Source organism: Antrostomus carolinensis, unplaced genomic scaffold (genome assembly GCF_000700745.2).
Source record: "Antrostomus carolinensis isolate BGI_N321 unplaced genomic scaffold, ASM70074v2 scaffold28538, whole genome shotgun sequence".
In the NCBI taxonomy this organism is placed as follows: domain Eukaryota; kingdom Metazoa; phylum Chordata; class Aves; order Caprimulgiformes; family Caprimulgidae; genus Antrostomus; species Antrostomus carolinensis.
The window spans coordinates 44810-68921 of NW_010334104.1; the positions used below are offsets into that span (position 1 = coordinate 44810).

General features: G+C 38.9%; 1 protein-coding gene across 1 annotated transcript in view; it reads right to left on the reverse strand.

The window, feature by feature from the left end:
- Positions 1-23733, reverse strand: part of LOC104529724 (receptor tyrosine-protein kinase erbB-4) — a gene marked incomplete at both ends in the record, with an annotated part of 53073 nt that extends 29340 nt beyond the window's left edge. Inside the window, 8 exons of the mRNA XM_010174112.1 lie at positions 1078-1171; positions 3592-3724; positions 13034-13233; positions 14689-14779; positions 15963-16036; positions 20207-20333; positions 21932-22045; positions 23592-23733. Of these exons, the coding sequence (XP_010172414.1) occupies positions 1078-1171; positions 3592-3724; positions 13034-13233; positions 14689-14779; positions 15963-16036; positions 20207-20333; positions 21932-22045; positions 23592-23733 (975 nt within the window). The remainder of the gene's footprint in view (positions 1-1077; positions 1172-3591; positions 3725-13033; positions 13234-14688; positions 14780-15962; positions 16037-20206; positions 20334-21931; positions 22046-23591) is intronic.
- Between the last annotated feature and the right edge of the window lie 379 nt (positions 23734-24112).

Genomic DNA, 24112 nt, shown 5'->3' on the forward strand with positions numbered 1-24112 from the left:
ATTTTCCACACTGCATTCTCCCTGTGGTATCTGGGCACAACAACACTGAAGAACTACAAGGTCTCCTTCTTAATACATACACAGACTACACTGTGACAGTTTGTCACAAAGCAAGGCTCCTGGACAATGCAAAAGTAAAAATTTTTGAGCTGTGATGATAAGCCAGTGTATAACCAAATCTGATGTTCAGGTTGGGCACTGGTTTAGGATTTTATGTCCACGAGTCCTGCTACCAATCTAGATTTCTCTTATGGGTTGAACACTTGAAACATTAACTTCTTGCTTTATGGTTGTGTTGCAGAAAACACAGTAATGCAACAAAAACAATTATGCTTTTTTTTTTTTTTTTTTCCATTCAGTAAGTAAGTAACAGAAATAACAAAATAAGTTAGGGTTAAGTTTCCTCAAGAGCCTAAAATACAACTCCTCATTGCCCAGAAAGCTTGTGACTTTTAATTTTGGTAATATAAAACCAAAACCAAACAAACACCTCCCCCCCAAAAAAAGACACAACACCTATCTTACAGTAATCTTTGAAAGAAGATTCACTGCCATGAATAAAGGTGACAGTTAACATTCATGAAAAAAAATTTCTATCAAAACAACCTAAAAGGCTAACCCAACTTAAAGAAAAAAGTAAGATATTGTTCAAGCTGAGAGATTAAGACAAATTCCTACACTTTTTTGTAGGAAAAAAAGGTAACTGAAGATGCAGTAGAACAGGTCAGAACTGAGTATAAAGAATAAAAATAGTGATAAAAGGGCACTTAAATCACGAGTGCATGCTATCTGTAATTTAAAAACTTTGTGCTGCTGTACCATTAAGGCATTAAGACAACTCAGGGAAGAAAAGGACGCTACTCTGCAAACCACTTTCTTACAGAGGCTGATCCAAAGAATTTTACTCCCAGAGCCAATTTAACATGAGCAGAATTCCTTCCCTACATGCAGAACATGCATATTTTCTGCTTTTAACTTTAACTTCCAGTAGCCACTTTAAAGTCTGTAAGCAAAAAACGTCTGTGCTTTAGCACACTTTAACAAGCTAGCCCATAATACACCGAATGTTGTTCTTACCGGTCCATAGCACGTGATCATGTTCTCTTCCATCTTCTCACACTGGGGATCACACTCCACACAGACAGAACCATTTGCAAATTCTCGAAATTCCCTAGGAAAATATTTTGCAGGCAGTTTAGGAGAAAGCAAAAGTAAGACAAACTGAGACAAAATGGCTGGCTTCTCACCTGGTGGAAATCACTTCAGCTTTACTGCAGTCAGCTGACTATGCCAGCTGCAATCAGTTCTGTTAATTACATTATGCTGCTTTGCACCAGCTGAGAACTGGGCCCCATCAGCAACCCTAGTCATAGGCAGGTGAAGCAGTAGACATCTTGTTTACAAGTATAAAACTAGTGGTTCTACTCCTCTTTCCTTAAGAAATAAGGACCTTATTAACAGGATAAAGCACTTAATTTCTCAAATTTTATCTATGGAATTGCCCCTCACGGCTCAGATTCAGGAAGCCACTTGTTACATGTGAGACATCACTATCAGACAGGAAAGGATTAGAAAGAGCACTGATCACAGTGCTGCTCTTGTTGTTTTAGTTAAGTCTCTGCACACGCTCCTGTTTCAAAGCCCATTCTCCAAAAGGCCCATACCTTTTCCATCAACAAGAATTCTAGACTGAGGTATAAATCTATAAAGAGTTAAAAAAAAATCCTTTGGCTCATTTATTTCATGTATCCACAAGAAACTTTCACCCAAGTGATTTTTTTTTTTTTTTAATTAACCACTTATAAGGGGGAAAAAAGGTAGTGACAGCAGGTGGGATTTCTTCCATCAAGCACCGGGAGCCTCATTTCAGCTTCCAGTTGCCCATCACAAAAAACCTCCAGCACTTCCTCAACACAATTAACCCCACCCTCTTCTAGACTGAGATAAGAGTTAACATCTGAAACCACTCTGATTGCAGATGGATCCCACCTTGTTGCATTAACCAGTTAAAATATTAGCATTAAACAGTTAAAGATGCACTGCACACTCATGTTAGTGGGCTCTAGTAACACCCAGGTAAAGATGAAGGCCTCTGCTCCTCTACAGCCATTAGGATCTATTGCTACAATACAGTTGAGGAAAACCTCACTTGACCACAGCAAATGAGCTCACCCTTCTCTGGCTTTGGAGATAGAGCTCTCCTGCTGAGGACTAAAAGAGATGTCAAATACATCTGACTCCACTCTGTTGCTGCCCTGAGAGATGAGCGTGCAGAGATTTCAAATAAGCAAATGAAAAACTTCTCCCCAAGCCCAGGTGACATATAATTTCACATACTTAGGAAGTAACTGAGCCTGTGGAAAGTGTAAATACTATTCACTTATTTGATACAGATCAGAACATCCTGATTTGAGGGCTGGTCATGAGTTCCTCCTCATGATCTTACTGCAATAGGCTTCATGGTGACACCAGTCACTAAACGTGGTCCAATATATTCTGGTGCATATGAGAGCACAACCGTGGTCTGTGGTCTGCATCTCTTCTTTTTTCCTTTTTTTTTTCTTTTTTCTTTTTTCAGGGGGAGAGGAGGCTGGCTTTTAAGCATATAAAACTTGTACTCTGACAAGATTTTTTTTTGCATGCATTGTCTAAATAGAAGAGTTTAGAATATCTTCACATATATAGGAGAGTTCATTCAATACTCTTTCCATAACAGTTACATGAGCTGGCATCGAGGGCAGCAGAAGAAAGAGAAAGAAACCATAAAGTGATCTTATTTTCAATTAGAAGTTTGAGCTGAAAAGGATAACTTAGGGGTTTTTTTTTTATCTCGGTTTTAGAAGAGGTTCCAAGGATCTTGCTATACTGTTATAAGGGAAGTGAAATTCCACCTGCTTCCCTCCACAGCCCAATTAGGAATTTCTTCTGCTGCAGCTAATATAAGCAGCTCAGCTCTATTTTTCTGTCATAAGCCAGACTCAGATTCACCTTTTGCTATGCCATATGTAGGTATTCCCCCAGTCACCCTCCAGAAAAGATGATGCACATGCATGAGTGGGAGAAGGAAAAGGGGGAAGAATTCATGTTGGTTTTATTGTTTATATTTGTGTGGACACGTACATAGCATATTATGAAAAAAAAAAAAAAAAAAAAAAGAGTGAGTTTTCCTACTTTGGGGTCCTTATCCTTTATCACATGTCTAAATCTAACTAATCTGGAAGAACCATTCTGTGATTCTGTGAACATAATTGTATGTGTTTCTGAATACGGGTGTCAATATTCAATTCAAGTAGGGCTAAATGGTGGATTTCACCTACATCAAATTGTTCACATCATTAAGAATGCAAAAGGTGCAACAAACTTTTGATATTGCAAGAAAATATCAGTCAGCAGAATACTAGGTAAAGCCTTCTACACAAGTTCAGATTTGGAAATGCTTAAAACTTACCTCACAGTGTATTTCACTTAAAATCAGTAATATTGGCAATGGAAACAGATATTGATTAATGTCAAGACAAAATAACTTACTCATGGAAGTCCTGAGCAATGTAGTCAGCAACCTTAGGGAGAAGTGCAAGGGAAATATCTTACCCATCATATAGGTTACAAGAGTCTATGCAGGTCCTTCCCCTGATGAAGCGCTTGCAGGAGAGACACTGGTCTGGCCCTGGTCCCCAACAGCCATCACTTGAGCATAACTCATTACACACCATTCCATCAGCAGCTGCAGAGAGAGAGGATACCATCATTAATTTACATAGTCCTCTGAAATCCAAAGCAAAACACTTCATTTAGCATTCTGCCACACTCAGAAAAGTAAACTGAACATTCAGGTTTTCTAGAAAATAATAGAGAAAACCAAAAAAATTATCATCATACCACTACAGAAACACTGTGCACTCACAGTTTGAGTGCTATACACACTCCTGGTCTGTTCCTTTCAGAAAGGATATAGTAGAGTGAGAAAAAGGTTTAAGGGCAGTGCAAAGATGATCAAAACTAGAGAGGAGCTTCTATACCAGGAATAAACAGACAAGTAGCCTTAGATATGAGTGAGAAAGGACATGTTAAAGGTCTATAAAATCATGAATGACAAGAAAAGAAGGTAAGTAAGTATGAAACAATTGTTCATTGCTTCTTCCAAGTCCCTCATGGGCATTCAAAGAGACAGGAACCCAACAGGGTTCAAATCTGAGATTTTTCGTCATAGAAATTATAGATCAAGCTGCAGAATTCCCTAACAAAGGACATGCTAAATACCAAAATTTTAAAGGATTTGAAAAATCGCTTGTCCAAATCCACAGAAGTGCTATTAAACTAAAAGATAAAACTCTACCTCTGAACTGAGGACTCCCTGCAATAAAACTTAAGGACTGTAGGGAAAAAGTTGAAGAAAAGTCATCATTAACCATGCTTTTTTAAATTGCTTACTGCAAAAGCACCTGAAGAGCCCAAGAGCCTTCACATTAAAACCCAGAAAATACATAAAATAAACAAGGGTCTCTGTCTCAAAACAAAAATTCAGCTTAAATAAACAAAATGAGCAAAGGATGAGGGAGAAAGGTTGCTTCAGACAATGTAATTAATTCCGTATTTTTATTTTATGTAAATCCTTCTCTACATAAATATCTAGATGACCGTGACAGGTGGAGAAAATAAGCAAAGAGCAAAATGAAACATGTTATCTCTCCAGCATCTGAAGAAGGTCCAGTTGCACAAATTCAGCCCCACTCTGGCCTCTGAAGGGGTAGATATTTGAGAATTCACTCTCACATGATGAAACATTTTATGCAAATACTTACATACTAGACTGAGATTAAAAATAGCAAAGATCTGAAATATCAGAGATGGTAAATATATAAACACTTGTTTGGGGTTTTTTTGTGGTTGTTTTTTGTTTTTAACACTGGAAACAACTTGAGAGAAGTGTCAAATAATAAATTAAAAGTAGGTTTACTGGTGGAATTCTACCACCGCCTCCAATGCTGTAGCAATGAAGATGCCGAGTCAGGAACAGACACACACACACTCAGTACACCTATAGAACAGCAACTGCAGACACCCAGCACCTATTTAAACAGGGGCAATAGCAAAAGCAAGAGAAAACCTTTTTGCAAAATTGCTCTGGCAGCTTTATATAAAATAAAAAGACAGTAGTTCTGTGCACACCATTTTTCTACACTTCTTTCAGTACAGCAGCATAGCTAAGTGACTAGGAAAAAAAGCTCTGTTTTCATTTCAGGACACCTTATGGTCTTGTGTCCGCTGTCGTGACTGGAACAGTGCAGTTAGGTACTCTCCATTACAACCTATCTTAACAATTAAAAAGGATACTGAGTTTTATCACCTGAGGAGGACAAAGCCCTTCTAAATCATGAAAGGGTCAGTGGAAAGATGCTTTCTGCTCTCCACAGCCTATTTTAACACTGGTTATTCTGCGCTATGGTGTATATAATGTCTCACATTTGACCCACTGAATACCTGTTAGAGCAGCCTACTGGTATACACTACCTGTCCTGTCCCTCCTCCCACTGTCACCCTGCTTCCTGACCACTGAATTTATCAGAAAGCACTTCCTTCAGCAAAAAATACGCAACAATTGTATGCATGGTTTCTCTCTCTTAGCCCATGTAACAAGTAGGGGAGAGAAGTGAAGCTTCTTCCATATTTCCTTTATTCTTGCAATAGGACATTTTGCTTTATCAAGATGGAGAATGGCAGATTTTCATCTACTTGTTTGTTTTTCTGCCTAGAACGTTTTCATAATTCAGTGCCAAAAAAGGACATTGCACCTGTATAAGCAGCAAAGGAACCAATCACAGATTTCATGTCCTCCAGCCCTTGCAGGCAAACTGATCCAAGAACAAGAGATTCACCAGCACGCTTCCTACTCATAGAGCCCTGCTGCTGCTGACCCCGCATGGCTCTGCTGTCCAATACATGTAATTCAGCAGGCAGATGGGCACTGGCTTATTCAGTGCAATTCCACAAGTAACCTTGGACATGAAAAGTCTGCACACCCACGTCTTACCAAGGCTGGAATACTTGAATACATATATATATATATATAAATATATATATTTTTGGTTCTTATTTTGCCTAAAAACTCTAATCAGCCAAACATAAAATTATTAAATTTAGGAGTAATTCCAAGTATTCATTTAATTTCCTTTAAAGTGTATTAATTCTCAGAGATTCCAGCACAGCAAGAGAGACCTGAGCTATTACCTAATATATAAACAAATTGCCATGCCATTACATAGAGACATCTCACTCTCTTCCCCCGAGCTCTGCTCTAAATCAGGAGCTGTCCTGCTGCAGTCAAAGGAACTTCACCAAAGTTTCTTGAAGCAGAGACAAAAAATTCAGCTTTTCATTACTGTCCTACCCCTAACCTTTTTTAAGCGTGGCAACTTTTTTACAACAACTACCAGATGTCAGTAGTTCCAATACGCTGCCATTGACTGAACTTCATAGAAATAAAATTAACTGTGCAAAAGCTTCACATTAGCAAACGCTACACGTGTAGCCCTCGCAGTTTCCTTTTTCACCTACTTTTTAGACATTTCATGTATATCTCAGTCTAATGCTGGCTTTGGCATACTGACTTGGTATGAAAGGCCAGTTTTGGCTTATTTCACCTTCACTGCCTATAGGAGCACCCAGGAAAAAGTTCTGGGTGATACAGCTGGTCATTTCAGGGGAACTTTAAGTATGCCTTAGGAACTAGAGCACACTTGAGGGCTCCCTCAGAGCAGACTCCAGCACCTCATGCCTGGTCTGCCAATCTCCCTTGATCTCATCCAGTCTCATGGTGACACTGACCAAACAAATATAGGAGTCCTGCCTCACACTGCCTGTCACAGGGACACCTGGGATTAACAGACAGCTCCAGGCTCAAGCTGTATCAGCAAATAAGAAAAAAAGGGAAAAAAAAAAAAAATCAAACCCAGAAACTACTACAGTTCTAATTAAGCAAACTTTTTAGATGAAGAGATTTATTTCACAGTCAATAACTCACTTTAAGTACTTGTCATGCAATAAAAAACCAACCCTGCTTTGGAGAACCCTTTGTTTTCATTTTCAATCTTCAGATTATTAGTAATTCTTCTGATTTTATTTTACAAACTCTTATCATTGAAAGGTAGTTTCCTATTTTCCTTTCTCACTTTTTTTTTTGGTAACATGAAATTGTGCTTTTGTTACTCGTGATGTCCTCTCTTTTCGCTATTCTCAGCTGTCAGACTACTCTAGGATCAGCATTTATTTACACATGCATGCACAGAGTGTTGCACTAAAATACCCCTTCAAGTAGCAAGTGACACTATTACATGATAGCTCACAAAAAGTATACTGAGTAACCTTATGCAAATAAAATGAGAGCTTTTCAGTAAAGAAAATCATGATTACCCTATTGAAATCTAGCCAACACAGTGCCTGTAGTCTATGAAAAAAGCAAGAGGGGAAAGAAAAAAAATCACTGCTTCCTTCTGTTTATTTCTAAGTCATAGAAATGTTTTAATAAATGAATCTTAGCAAGAAGGGAGTGGGGTTTTTTCACAGCTTATAAAAACCTATTACACTTGTCTTTCTTCCTCTTCTTTAATTACAGGGATGGCTAAAGAAATGTTTCAATTTTAGACACATTATTTGGCATTTCCACGGGCTGAGAACGTTCTGAAGCTCGAGGTATCACACGGCCGTAAGGGGAAGGAAGGAACAATAACGCTTTTGACAGGAACTAATTTTCATCATGAGTTTTAGAACAAGTGTTCATTCTTTATTAATGGGGTCACACAGGTTAGAAGCAGAAAGGTTCAATGTTTTTCCCCAGCCTAGATAGAACAAAGAAAATTAGCCACCTAAAAAAAGAAAAATGATTGTTACTTGGCTATACGCTTATGGGCCTGATCCAAAGCTCCATCAACTCAATAGAAAAGCTCCCGCAGACTTCAATTAGCTTTGCATCACACCTGATAATGAGTGTAATCATTTATTCAAGTTGTTAATTGGTGGCTAAATTGATATAATTCATAACAATCACATTTCTAACAACCTTTGCCTAGAAAGGTTCCACTGTACACTGGAGGTGTCACTAAAGCTGAAAGGAATGATTTAAATAACTTGGTGTAAAAGAACAGTTTTTCTACCTTTATTTTGTGTGTACTCATATTTAACATGAGTCATCTCTGACTGTTTCATAAAAAACCCCATGCTGGGAAAAAAAAGGCAGATCCTTCACTTCAGCATGGAGCAACAGTAAAATCTAACTACCAGAGCACATTCTCTAGCAAGTAACTTGACAGTCATTCATTCTGCATTTATAATGTTCATAACAAGGTAAGTTTTATGCACAAACTGTGTTTAACATTACAGTTTATAGTAGTAGACAATTTAAAAAACTGCATTAGACAAGAGCTTCCCACACTCCATTTTAGATAAATGTTCCCCAATTAATTTCCATCAGGTTTACCAGTTTGAAGATGCCCATTTGCCACCTGACCTCTTCAACAAGCTTGGGAGACACTATCAGACTGTGCTAAAGCTGCAACAGCTCTTGAAGCCTCAACTTGTCCCTTGCCCTCAAATCTTCTCCTGTCCTCAGCCCCCAAGCCTAGGCATCTTTTAGGGTCTATGCAGTCTTTCACTGATGATCAGGCACTGCCGCCCTCCCCATGGTGCTCAGCCTCAAAGGTGTAACTTTGTTCTATGTTCCCTGTGTACACAAGCTGGACACTGACATTTCTGTCCCTGAATGTGTGCATGGAAGGTGGATGACAGAGAGGTCGCATTCCTTCCAGGTACCCACCCCTCTCTAGCCCTGCCTGGGACAATATTCTAAAGACAACACAAAGCAATAGAGCATTGTGGGGTTTATGGATTTTTCTTCCATTCAAAACACACACATCTGTATTTTCAACATTCCACAAACAAGTGAAGTCTGCCCTAGGCTTCTAACCAGCTTTTAGAAAAGCTGCCTCAAAGGTGGTGAAATACTTAGTGACTATTTTAACATCATTAAGAGGTAGCAGAAATAGCAAGATGAAATAACTGACGGTATCAGGACAATAAAGTATATTTTGTGTTTTGGGTAATTCCATAGAATTTTCCACTGACTTTATTATTGTTGTTGTCTTTAACTTCTTTGTTGGGGGAAAAATAAAAAAATAAATCAGGGTTCTGCCAAACCTTGTAATGCCAGTGTTATCTCCAAAATGAAGCGTCACTATAGACCAAAAAAACTTTTCAACAAATATTTTATCTCCCTCAACAATTTTTTTAACATTTCCTCACTGACTTATATGGTCAGCTGAGCACAGCATTCAACGGTATGGAAAAGAGATAGCCATCTTGTGATATATTCTAAAAGTCACTTAAATATGATCTTGGAAGCTCTTACGTGATTTTTAAGAAAAGCTACACATGGATATTAAATGTTTGGCGTAACTTGCGTTAAGTCATTACCAATCACTAGGTAGTGAGGAAAGCAAAAACAACCTGATAGTGACTCAAAATAGACACAGAAATAATAATAAACATACCTGAGAGTGGCTGTATTAAATAACATGGTCTAGACTGGTTTCTTCACTGGAAACTGTGTGAAAAAGTGTCTTTAATGGAGATTTTTATTAACAATTCACACTCTGCTAGTTCCCATACAAGCAGACAGTATTCCTGCTATACAGGATGGATTCCAATCCTGCAAATATTTACTTACACATTTCCCCTTCTCATTCTGATTAGCCTTACTTGTCACTGAGAGAAGCATGAGCATATGCCCAAGCATCTGCAGGATCAGGGTCTAGAGCAGCCAAAATAACAGAAAGGCAGAAATGGGAACACTAGAGGCTTGCCCAGAGCTGGGCTTCTTTTTAGTAGCTGGAACAGTGCTGGGGTTTGGTTTCAGCCTGGGATTTGTTATGAGAGAGACACTGGTAACACACCAGCGTTTGTGTTTTTGTCACTAGAAGTGAAGGGCTTCACGTTCTGTCAGTCTACAAGCGCAAGATCTAAGGGGGTGAGGAATATTTACACTAATAAGCTAAATTGGCATTAGGCTCTGTCAAGGGGCTGTTCCATCTCCTGTCCCCCATGGGCAGGAGATTCATGAGGGTCTCTCCCTCTCTTGCTCTCTCTGGCTTTTGCTTGGGCTCTGGCTCTCCCAGGATTGTGGTTTCGGTTCGGGATTGTCGCTCCTCCGGGATCGTTATCTGGAACGGGCCGGGCTTGGCTGGCGAGTCGTGAGCAGTTGCACTGGGTATCACTCATTTGCATATTTTATTACTGTTATCATCACTACTATTTTAATATTAGTATTATTTTAAGTTTTCTTTTATTTATATTATTAAATTGTTTTTATCTCACCTTACAAGTCTCCTTACCCTTGCCCCAGTCCTCTTCCCTAACCCCTGGGGGTGGGGGCAGTGGGTGAATGGCTGTGTTGGCTGCTGGCCAAGGGCCAGCCCAGTGAAACTATCACAGATCTCTTAACATTCAAGCACTGGAAGATTTAGAGAAAACTCTCCTAAACCCCAGCCTGCTGGCCTACGCTGAAAATTACAGATGTTTCAGAGGATGCTGGAGAAAGGCACCTGGCTCTAAGGAAGAGTTCTGCCTTGCTCCAAGTAATTGTGAGGATTTTAGTTAGACATCTAACCTGCAGCAGAACCCATTTAACTCCAGAGAGGTGCTGACTGACAGGCAGAGTTGAAGCAGCAGGATAGCTCCTCTCATCTAATGCTGACTCTCAAAAAGCCACAAAACATTAAACAATCTATTCACACAGACGTGCATAGAGAGAGAAAACCACTGTTCCCTGTTCGGATTCAGGAAGTCAGCTGTATAAGACACTGCCTTCTGAACAGAGTAACTTGGCACCTAGCCTACGATCATTAAATACAGACCATTTAATGAACATAGGTTCGACTCCATTTTTAAAACTAGTCCCTTGGTACTGTAGCTTACATTGTGACTTCTTAAAATTAAATGAATGAATTTGCTTGCTTTTCCCTTGCAAGGTTGATCTTATTAAATGTCCAAATAATATTCACCCTCAGAAGGATTCTAAGTAAAGAAAAAGCCTTGAGATGGAAAAAATGAAAAACAAGACAGTAGAACCCATTAAAATGATGATACAAAGCTCATGGATGTTTAGCAACTAGAGCTAATTTGGAACAAGATAAAGTTGGGCATGTTGAAAATAGAGACTGTGCAGTCTTCTTTGTCCTGTAAATGGTTAACTCATTTAATTATTCAGGACTATTCTTGGACTCTTCATCAATGCTTCATTCCCACATGACATTATCATCCTATATTCAGTCATCTCTGGATGATAGAGAGCTACGCTATGCTCACAGACAACCACCTGCATTCATTTACTCACGCCTTTCTCACCTCTTGCCTGGGTTACAGCAGTAAGGGCCAGGGCACGAAGCTCTTCAACACACAGGACACACTTCGTGCACCACAGAAGCAGCAGCAGACTCTGCATCTCTCCTCCACCTTCTGTATTGCCTTCCCACAAAATGTTCTACCAAATGTAAGAGTCTAGTCCATAGTTTCATAGCCCACACCAAGGACAGGGTTTTTTTTCACAAATAAACAAAAACTTCTACCAAGAGAAGTCCTGTTCAGCACATCCTTCTGTCTCTTATAACAGTATGTTTACACCACAGGATAAAGTGTGCTGCAGTTTAAAAGTGGACAGCGGTCTGTTGGAGGTTAAGAAAACTCTTTTCCTCTATACCATCAGGCACAATCACAATTAAACTATCTACACCAACAGCAAGAAGCATTTCTTTAATCGTCACTTTTTAAACTTGTATGTAGAGAAACAGTCTAATAATAATAATAATAATAATAATAATAATAATAATAATAATAATAATAATAATAATAATAATAATAAAACAAAACAAAACCACACAGAGACCTACCAAACAAGACTTTCCACTTCATGTAGCTCTTACGTGGCAGAAGAGATTAGAAAAATAACTGAGCAGTAGTGATAAACGTATAGTTGTGTTTCATCTAGCACTGAAAGGTACACTCAGTGTTACACTGAAAGGTATACTACACTGATGAGCACGGCCAGAAATTCTCTCAAAGCACAGCAGAATAGTACTTCAAAGGGCCAGGAAGGGGAAAGGAAAAAAAAAGAACTAAAAGAGGAAGCTAAAAGTAGGACCAGAGCCTGAAAAAAAACCAAAGGCAAACATTTCTGGCTGGTCAAAGCACAAAACCCAGAAATATAACTTAAACATACAGCAATTTAATTAATCTCCTCTCATGCTAACAGCTTTACAGATGCTTAAAATTACTCTTGCAACAATATCACTGTATTAATGCAGCTTGCTGCCTGATTTCTGCAAATTGTTTTATCTGCTACATAGTATTCATTTGCTTTTTAGTACTCTGATGTCAGTCCAGGCACTGGCAAGTGAGCTTTCCTGAAAGACAATTAGGCCAAATTAAAAGTAATCTTCTTTATTAGATAGGTCAAGTACCGAAAGGAGGAACGAACCCAGTGATCAAAAACAGTCCTAAAAGTCACCTTTCTGGACTAAGACAGGGACACTTTGGTGAAGCAGGGCAGGAGAAGCAAAAGATGCTAATCTCACTCCATAAGGAAAGGGCTGTAGGTTCTGAGTATGTAAAATCAGTGTCTATCATGAGCACTACATTCACTCCACACTGACAGCCTTCAGAATCTGTATTTGTGAAAGTGGATCTCTAATCTGTACAGTTCACAGCCTGGTAAGGAAGCAGGCTTTTCTCTTTTTTCTCTTTCCCCTTTCATTTGTTCATACTTTAAAACATTTCATTTGCCTATAAATCTGCTCAGAGACAGAATGGACTGATTCCTTAGATTCTGTAAGTGATCACATCTCCACTGATGCGCATGGAGTTCCAAGAGACACCAGCCAAGTTCCTGGCCTGCTCACTGCACTGTATCCTGTCAGTATTCTATCATCTCCCCCCCGAGGTGAGCCAATCATATGCAAGAAGATGTGCACTGAGCAGCAGTACTTACTGCAGTTCTCTGCCTTCTTATTTCGATGAATCACCGTCTTTTGACTGGGTGTGCTGAAGAGGCTGGTCCAGTTGACAGTGTGGTAGTAGCATAAATTGCTGTTGTCTGTTATGTAGATGTTGCCAGCACTGATCTGCTTCAAGGACTGAAACTGCAGAGAGGTAATGCCTTGTTGCTTTAGGATGAGTAAGGAAAGGCCACTGTGATGAAAAAAAAAAAAGGTAAGACAGAAGAGGAACTTATTAGATCTGGTTGGGAATTTCCCAATAGAATTAGTTCCTAAATGTCAAGATTATCTTTTTGGCAACTGAAATTTGGTCAGAAAACTTTTATTTTGGAGTGACACAAAAATTTTGAGTCAACATCCAGTTCTACTGGCTAGAAAATTATGAGTCCTGTGAGACTCACGGACAAGCTGTGATTCTCACGGTGGTAGGCCAACTGGGCCAGTAAAACACCTCAACTAGTTCCATTTCATACACTAACATGTTATCTTTTTGAGATAAAGTGCTGCTGAGAAACCTGAGTGAGATCCAGATTTTTCTTCTAAGATGACATAATTAATACTAAGATAGTTTATATGCTAAGGAGAAACTGACAAAGTCATGAAAAATGTATTAACATATTCTGTCAGGCATCAAATTATTGTCATTTATAGTAATACGGGAAGAAACTGTTATTTTCAAGGAAATTTTTCCAGCCCACTTTCTACATTCCATTTTTCTTTTGTTGTAATATGTGGTTATTGCCTTTCTTCATCAAAAGAGCAGTAAATGATTCTGTGTGCCACAGAAAGGACTGCACGTATTTTATGACTGAAGATTAGTGAAGACAATACCCAGTCTCTGGGCATCCCTTAAGTTATCGTATTTTAATGCTTATAATTGTTTTCCAGCTGTTCCAAATAAAAGTTGCTGCTTCCAAACAGAATGCTGGGCTATAATTCAATCTCAAGGTTTCACTGCTATTCATAATCTGCTTGAGCTGCTGTTTAAGACGCCAGCAGAATCCCATGAGTGATTTACTATATTTACACAATGAGGAACCAGGGTTTGGCTCTGTATATATCATTCAGGTACCTTCTTGTGCTTCCCCCATTATTTCTCACTGCATTTTCTTCTCTTTAAACCAATTCCTCCATATGAGTTTTCATACAGAAACATCTCCGGTAAAAATGGCACCACAGAGCTAATGTATACCTCACCTGCAAGGTACTTCAGCGAGTTCAGTCTTCTTCCATGTATTTATCTTTTACCATTTCTTAAGACCACGTTGTTCTTTGGGCACATGAGCCTGCACTTCCAATTGCAACCCTATAAACTTCCCGATAACGGGGCTAAATTCTACTATTAAGTTATGTTTCACATTCACAAACTAATTTAAACCATAAAACACACTTTCCAGTCAATGAGTTAATAGCTATGGCAATGAACCGAGATACTTTGGTGTTTTTTTAAAAATCATTATATTCAAAAAGCATTACCTACTACAAACAACTGATTAGGAAAGATATTGTCAATGAATACCTTGGTAACAGAGGAAAAACATATCAATTTATGATGCCCTTCCCAAAGGGTGTTGCATCTTGTGTTATTGAATAAAGAATCATTGAATACTAATAAAAGACAATTCCATCAACAGATGAAGCACCTTACCTATAGAGAGCTCTTCCACCGATAGTAACCAAGTTAGAAAACACCCTGAAATCTGTCATGTTCTCAGGCCACGACTGTATGTTCAAATACCCTGAAGGAGAGAAATGCAAGCATGTGAATGTCAATGATTTTAGCCATAAAGACTGCTTTATCACATCCACGAGTCAGGACAGGCTTAGCCTATAAATGCAAGACAGTGCTGGTTTGAGAAAAATAAATAAATAGCCAATGAATGCTTTGGACTACTGTCTTTTGAATTAATCAGGCTGCTCACCACTGTCTCCTCCAAGGAGGCAAAGGAGGACTGTAACAGTCACAGCAGCATTACGTTAACTTTCAACATCTACAGTGAGGGTGAACCTAAACACAGGCTGGAATACTGCAAGGCCCCCTAGCCTTTTCTGAACAGCGGCAACAGAAAAAAAATGAAGATTTGCTTGAGTTAAGAACATTCAGTTTCAATATGTGCTAGAGAGTTAGGACAGAAGTTGAGAGATCTGTTACAATGCATTAAAAGATGACAAGACTTTCCTAAAACAAAGAACTCACATTCGTTTCTGAGTGTGCATGTGAGGACTGTTCATCCCCAGAGAGTATTCCATGCACAAGTAAGTGGAACTACTTATTTTGTGCTACACAGTCCTCTACAGAGTGCAGTTCCCTGTGATTCTCGCTCAGTACTGGACTGAAATGCAGTACATCTTTAAGCATGGGGTAATTCCACTTAAGCAGCAGAGCTGAGACTGTCAATTAGACAGTGTGTTTAAGAATGGTAAATTACAGACACCCAGCTGCCAGATTATCTTTGACATTAATTAGGGAGAGATTTAGAGCTTACTTTCATTTTTTAATCCCACTGGTTTGCTGAAATACACAACTTTTGAGAGGCGAAGCATGTGGAAGAGAACTATTTACAAATGCCAAACACTTGTTGAGCTCCACTCAGCTACAATCATGCTGTAGAGTCCAAAGATATTGGGTTTTTGCCCGAATTTTTTTTTTTTTTTGCATTTCCCTATCTATACATGATCAACAATCACACAAGAATGCAAAGCTGTAGTATCTTCCTCCTTGTCCCCCAAATGGTAAAATAACAATCAGCAAGATGCAAGAAAGCAAAGAACTGATTTCTAGCTATATGACCCCACTGAAAAGTCACAAAAGATGGGAGGGACTACCACCCCAGACATTATACATTTGTCTTTAGATTACAGAAGCTAATTTGCAGCAGCAAAGTGAGAAGTTCAGATTACATGAGATCAAAAGTATGTTACCTGTTATCTCTCTCACTGTTTGGAAAATATTTAATTTCTCTGGATTGATTGCGGCGATCATGTGATATGGGTCCCTGAAACATTAAAAGCACAAAATGTGAAGCTCTGAATAAAAAAAGATCATCTTCTCAAAGCTGTACCATATAGAAAGCAGTATTCCTCAGGTCAACACATTGCTTTTAGGCAGCATATGTTCCAGATTTCTTCAGACTGTTTCAAATTTCTTCAGACTGTTGTTCCTGTAGAACCCATCTAACTTCTCCCAAGTCATCTTGAAAGAAAGCAATGGTGTTTCATATCTTTAGGGTTCAAATCATTAAAGTTTTAGCAAATATTTATGCTCGTGGAAAAAAAGAGGAATCAAAACAACAATAGGTGACCTCCCTAAAGGAAAGATGAATTTTCAACATTTTTTTCCAGAAATACTAGCTCAAACGGTACAGTTGCGATACTGTACCACCAGGACCCTCAGACATTAAAATCTGACAGTTAGGAAGATTAAGCTGACCTTGATTTTGAGAGTGCCATCATTTAGTAAATAATTCCCCCCTCCCCCAGTTTTAAAGAAGTAAAGACTCTCTTATTTAAGAAGCCAACTAGAAGCCTAATCCAAACAAAAATCCTTTAAAAATTCAGGAAAAGATTCTTCTGTACCACATTGTTATGGTATCCTTGTGGATTTTCTGAGGGTAGGAAACATCCTCAGTAACTGCAGAACATGCATTTCCATCTCTCCTCCTTTTGCTCTCCAATAGACATCACTTGTGGAATTGGAACATGCAGGTAATCAACCAGGCTGTCTTTGGGGACAGGCCTCACAAGCCTGCGTGCAACAGATTGATGGGGTCACTTCTAACCATCCTGGAGACGACTCCAGGTCAGCAGCAACAAAATGAGTTCTTGAACCTTAACGTAGAGCCCAGTGGAGCATAGAAGCATCATCATATACACTTAATTTTAACAATTCAGGGCTCTCAGAAAACTAGATAGCAAGTTTTGCTACCTAACAGAAACACAGTGTTTTGCTTTTACAATGCATTACTGTTTAAAAAGGAAAGCTCTTGCCTGTACTAAACATGAGGTTGCTGAATTTCACCTCCCAATCCTAATATAGTCTTTAAAGATACACATATACATTTAACCCCCGTAAGCAGCCAAATCTCTGCTGTGTTTTATCAACATGTAAAACTGTAGAATAAGGCAGTCATCTTCTACCATTCTTATTAGCAGAGCCAAGATTCTTCAGTAGAACAGGCACAGCTGAGTTTTACAGCTCCAAGAACGACAGTTTCAGCCCACTGTGAAACTGGAGATGGACAACTAAAGGGAAGATAAAAAGCTAGTGAGCACTGAGGGCTTGTTGCTCCTGCTGCAAGCTGGGGAAAGAAGGAGGCAGCATTTGCTGCAAGCCGGGGAAAGAAGGAGGCAGCATTTGCTGCTAGCTGGGGCTGTCCGTCCTTGCTCTATGCCCTCCTTCCACAGGCAACAACACAGGCAGAAGGCAGCTTGGCTTTTTAGCACCCTAAGCAGAAGAAATCAGTGGAGAGAAGGCTGCATCCCACCTACCCAGCTCCTGCCAATGTGTTTTCTGCCTGTGTCCAGGCAGCAGATATGTATCCTAATGAGGATCACCTTATCCATACACTTCAGCAGAACATTACCTCAAAAGAATAAGTACTACTGACTCACCAAAATTTAGGTCTACCTTCACCCCACTTAACTTCTGGATGCTAATGAAAGCTAATTCATAATTATATAATTTATATAAAAACTATTATAAATAATTGTGCATTTAAAAATCATATTTATATATATAACATTTTTACATAAATTATTACAAATTCAAAAAGACTTGAAGTTCAACTACTCAGGAAAGGGAAAGACAGGCTATAGAACCACAGAATCAAAAATATGGCAGGATCAATTGTAATAGCACAGTTCCAAATGAAAACAAAAAAAATAATCCACTCGGCATCTTTCACTGAACTTATTCTCTGCCACTACAAAAAGGCTTTGAATTCCCAACAGAGAGCTAGACTTGAAGTCCCTACAATCTGAAACACTAAAAATGCATACTTTTAAAAGCTGCAGTTCTCTCCAAGTAAACAAATTTGTAACAGAAGTTAACTAAAAGTTGGAGTGGAAATAGGTATTATTGTTTTTGTTCCATACTGTCCATTTATATAATAAACTACTTGTGTTGACAGTGTCCCTTTTAAAAATTTCCTTTCTGTATTACTGATTTGCAAAATGTAACAGAAATTTTTAAAAAAGCTGTTCCAGAAATATAAAGTTATTTAAATTAGTTCTCAAATCTTCTTCTCTTAATATATACTACTGTAATTTATGCTGCAGAAAAATTTATGGTTGCAGAACTCAGTGTTCTCATACTTAAGACTTGTTGGAGTGACTTTTCTTCGTGAAGAATGAGAGACAAAGCGTTAAATAGTTTCAACATTACACATCCTAAGCTTATATTCTTCTATTAAAATAGAACAAAATATTTTAACCCTCTGCTTTATAGTTCATAATTTAGATATTTTTCAGATTAGTTTTATTCAAGGTTTGGTCCCTTTAATTTAAACAGATTTTTTTATGAGAGTCATCTCTTAACTTTGTAGCTAATATAACTTTTGCAACAAAAGCAGTTCTAATACTCAAAACTGCATTTCATTTAATGCACTGGAATAATCCACACAAAATTGCTCATGCCCTTTAGCTACTTGTCTTACATTTACTAGAGTACTTCCTGTCCTGTGAGATTTAATAGGTTTACATCCAGCCTCTAGGTCAGTCACTTGGCCAGATCAGAAAGTGTGACGGCCCGAGTGCTGACTCTTGTTTGACCTTCTCCAAGGTTTCAACAAGTTCGAAGCAGCATTTCCTTAAAGCACTCGAGCCAAAGTCCTTCTTCCTCCCTATGCTACATTAACCTTTCACACTGTACTCCCTGCTGGAGAGATGAGACCAAGCACACAGTCAAAGCTCACATTTGCCGGCCTTTTGAGAATCATTGAGTTGTAGGGCCCCACTAAAGTGGATTTTCAACTTTCTCATGGTTGAAGTCAAGATGTAGGTAAAGCATTACAACCAATCACTACATCAAATCAGGGAAACAAGTAGTTTCTTTCCACCTCACCTAGTAGGGAAATTTGAGCCAGGCAGCCGAGTGTCAACCACTTTATTATAATCTAAGCACCTCTCAATCTATAGAATGGCTAAATAAAAATCTGCTATTGCTGCTCATGCTGGAATTCCATTTCAGATCAATCTGTAGACATTCCGTTAATGGTATTTTCGCTATGCTATAAAGCTGCAAACATGGGGCTGGTTTGAGAACTGGGTTTAAAAAATCAAATCTTGACAACCTATTGCAAGCAATGTTGAAAGCTCTGAGGAACCTAAAAAGCAAATTAAAATTTGAAGTCTGTGCAGTGGTAGAAGCAATTGAGTACTTTACACTGTTAATGTACCACAAAATGTCTGCCTACTTATTGCAACAAAGGGGCAAAAGGGTTTAATCTCATTTGTGCATTTTGAGGATTTCACTCATTTTAGTAGCTCCAGAAATACCTCCAGATGTCACATGTAATTCACCATGGCTGATGACAACATGAAGGCTTGAATTAGTAAGAAGAGACAATCATATTTGTGTTCTCTCAATGACAGAATACAAGGCAAGAAAGCAGCTAGTTGCCTTGAACCATCAAAACAGAGTATGTTGTGTCTTCCCCAGACACATCCTACCCTTGCAGCACTGGCACCATGCATGTACCTGCAGCGACAGCCACGCAGGTTATGACAATTTATGTTAGGTGAGGCACTCTCTTCGCATATTCTGCACATTAGACTGCTGGTCACAGGAAATTTAAAACAAACTAATGGATGGTAACTCCCCTTTCTCCCTTCTATTCTCTACTCAGCCATTAGTACCAGGGGTAACCAAAGATCACAGTTGCCTTTTCTCTTTCTAGTGCAAACAGCCTACTTCATCCTTTCTTTTCCTAGAGCTTGAATAGTAAGAATCAAGGTAACAGCTTCCTTCATAATGGAAGGGAGAAAACTAATTTATCTTGGATCTACTATTCCATAAAAGAAGCCTGTGGCCATCATCTAAAGGAGGACGCATTTCATTTCAGCTGGCACCATGACATAATATCTTAACAGGAGTTGGACTCAATGATCCTCGTGGGTCCCTTCCAACTCACAACATTCAATGATTTTATGAATATTTTGTCACTTACCCATGAATCCCAGTAACAAGGAAGATAAGGTTGCCATTGATCTTGGTACAGTTTATGAACTTGTCAATGTTGCTGGAATCCACCGTCTGAGCTGACACTAAACTCCCTGTTCCGATGCCATCACAGGCTGCCAAAACAAGGAGTTTGTGTAAAGAACTAGGAAAAACAACTACTGAATCAGGACATGTGGGCCTTCTAGACACAAGTCTTCATTTCTTTCAGCGATAAAGCAGCAGAGAGGTATTAAAATGGCACCTTTACCCATATTCCCAGAAGCATAGGCCAACTGAAAACAAACCCACCACAGAAGGATAACCTGGGACACAGGTTAAGGCATTTCACACTGGATCCAAAGGCAAGTATGAGCCACACAAATCCCCACTCAAGTCAGCTGTAAACAGATAGCTGGTATCTCAGACAAGCCTGGTGGACATACCATTTATTTGTGCACTACTCACTGCATAAACTGAGGGGTCCTAACACTGCTAGCTCAAGAAGTCCCCTTTGCTGTGGTGGATTTGTGACTTATCCATTCACATGCTATAACATCCTTTAGAAAGGATGTACAAATAATTCCTTACTCACCATCCCAACGAGCAAGTTACTGGGGCCTGGAGAAACTTTGGTACCCAGTGAGGAAACTTCCCTGTGTAGCTCTTCTGTGTAATTTAGTTGCATTTACTGGGACACATGATACATCCAGAAACAAATCCCTCATGACTTCCATCATGTAACAAGTCCTACCTCCCCAACTGGGCTCCTCTAATGGCAAGTACCAGCAGCACACCTGAACTTTTTACACATGTGGTAACCTTCCTCCTCACAGAGTAAGGCTAAGAGCTTGACAGGAACACTATACATGCATCTTCATGCATAAAACTATCTATCCAGCAAAAAAGCTATTTACTGCGATGAGGTCACAGGGCCGGACATTGCCTTTGCTTAGCACTCAGCATGTCAGTACCCTGCCTTGACAGAGATCTCTGTGTTTGACTGTTTCAGCCATGCAGAGTGACTGCTGATCTACATTTTTTCAGTAGCTTCATTGTGAATTCCCTCCCAGACATGGCTTCCACCAGGACGGAACAGTAGCACAGGCCCAAGATGGTGCTTTGCTCCTGAGACCTTCAAGCAGGAAGCAGAAGGTCTCCATAGTGAAGCTCGAGATAGCAAAGTAACCTACAAATTTCAGTTTTCTCAACAGCACCAACACTGAGAAACTTCTAATCTGTGTTTTAGACACTCAGAAAGGAGGTAGAAGATTCTGAGAAAACAAGAGACATTTTTAAGAAACAGAGGAAACAAATGGAAACCTAATTTGTATTGACAAGTATGAGACATACTACACATTGAAGCCAGGGCTTTAGTATGGTCCCCTCTGGAATGACAAAAGGACAGTTCTAAAACATCTCCAGGAAATACTTGTCATTAAAATAACATAATAAAGAATTCTTCAAGATTCCTCTAAATCCAACAGAGAAATCCCCTTCATTTTTATCTAATAAAAATTAATTGGTTTGGTTATATTGCCATCACAACTGAATAAATTTTCATTCTATTGTATATACTCCACATACAGCCTACATAGCTCAGAGTTCTGTGGATATCCAAAGGCTATTAATATTCTCCAACATCCTCATGAAGGGTATTTCATGCCAAAATAACAACCTGCTCTACTATAATGCAGACCACATTCAAGAAAATTTATACTAAACAACTGCCTACCTTTAGGACAAATGTCAGTGCAGGGCTTGCACATCTTAATACCATTTTCTTCAACCTCCATCTTGGAGCTCGGACATGCACGGACACAAGAGCTGGAGTCTACCACAAAGTTGTCTAAAGAGAAAAAAAAAAAAAAGATATTGGCAGAAAGCAAACCAAAGGACTAAATAATACTGGGACATGTGTTTTTGGACTCCATGTCAAGCCATATTATTAATTACCTCAGCATTTCCACACTGACGTTAACATTTAATGTTCAGTGTTTTCAGAAGTGTATAAGCAAGCAAATTAGGCACGTTTTCAGAGACTTATGAAAATCAATGAATTGTCAGGCCTGATCCCCCTTCCTCCCCAAATTTGGTTTTATCATTATTTATGGTAAAAAAAGCTACAGTAACTGGAGAGAAATTAAACAACATGTTCTGCTCTGTCTCCTTCATACATACACAAATATATACATCTGGGATAAAATACGGCACAAGACAATGACAAGTATTTCAATTTTGCTTTGTAAAACAAGTGCCAAAGGGGATACAGACTGATCCTACCTAATTGAACACTTAATAATGTCAAGAAAGGAAAAAAAGGAAAAAAAAAATTCAATTAAGTATTTGGACAAAGAATCATATCCCTTAAGTAGTACATGGTATACCAGTTTTGCAAAAACAATTATCTTGGTTCAACCCCCCCCCCACCCCACTCTCTAACAGAGACAGAACTGAGCCTTGACAGTCACAGACTCAGTGTGCTGTCAATTTGAACTTCTCCACAGAGATTCAAAATTTGGATTTTTGCTTCGGTTGACTTATGGTTCCATTTATTACAGATTACTCATCCTTCTTATATGTAATTTATTTATAAACTCATTAGTGCACAACAGAACTGTCAACTTTGGTGGGAATGAAAGAGAGAGCAAGAATACTGTCTCCCTTATTTTTTTCCTAACTAAAAAAGTAGTATCAAAGACTATGGAAGTGACGACCCTCTAAATTTGTCTATTACTTGTCATCATCTGTTTGGTATCTCAGAGGCATGTGATTTTACGTGCATGGGATTATTCTTTTTTTAACTTCCCCTCCTCTCCCCTGCCCTCTAATTTTACTCTGGAGTTTTAAGACTGTATTGTTGTCAGTATTGCTTGGTTTTTCCTCACTGGGACACACCTACTCAGAAAGTATTTGTGGTAACTTTCTGTCAAACTATCCTTATTCCAAGTTAAGAAAAAGGCAACAGCATTATGAAAGCCTTCGGTGTCAGGTAGTACTGGTGGTGGACTGTTATTTTTCAGAAAAATAAATTTACAAACCCACTATTATACAGCCTTTTGGCACTATTTTAACAGTTCACTTTGCAATTTACAAATGCTGGTGTAAAGCATGAGTGTAACAAGTGGTGGTCATGAAAACAGAGACCTAGTGAATTCCCTTTCTTTAAGAAAATCAACTACAGTACAGGATACTTGGAAAGTGTCAGCAACTCAGAATGCCACTGTCTTTAGTTAACACATGACTGAGTTATTACAGGCTGAAAGCACATGTGGAGTCATTTGAGACACTGCACTATGAATTTAGCTCTCATTCTCTCATTGTTTTGTAAGGCTCCTGAAATGCAACCCAAACTTCCCATCACTGCAGGAAACGGCAGCTAACACAGCACTTACGTGGGCACTTTTTGACACAAAAAGCCCCATAGGTGTACTTGGCATTGTGATTATGCTCCAGTTGGAAGGTGGTAGGATTGTATACAAAAGTCTGGGGGCACTGCGTAACACATGCACCACTATCATTGAAATTCATACAGGCCTGCAAAACAAAGGAGAAAAAAACATTCAATTAAATCATATAGCTGCTTATGGGGTTTTTTTAGTTTGAAATACAGTCTCGATTGTTCAGACTTGCTGCAACTATGAGGAATGTGATACATAGTTTTCTAACATTCATTTTGGCTACTTAGGTTTCTTGCTACAGTCTTGGCAAACAGGTGACTTATAAAAGGGGGTCCACTGAGCCCCCTTAACTTGAAACACAGTTGACTGTTACAGCACTTCCTACAAAAACATAACAACTGTAATTCGTTTCATAACTATTGTTACAACTAGCAATAAACTAATTCACAACTCCATAGGACATTCTAAAGCTGCTAAGAGTGAACAGCTATCACAGAATCACAGAATGTTGGGGA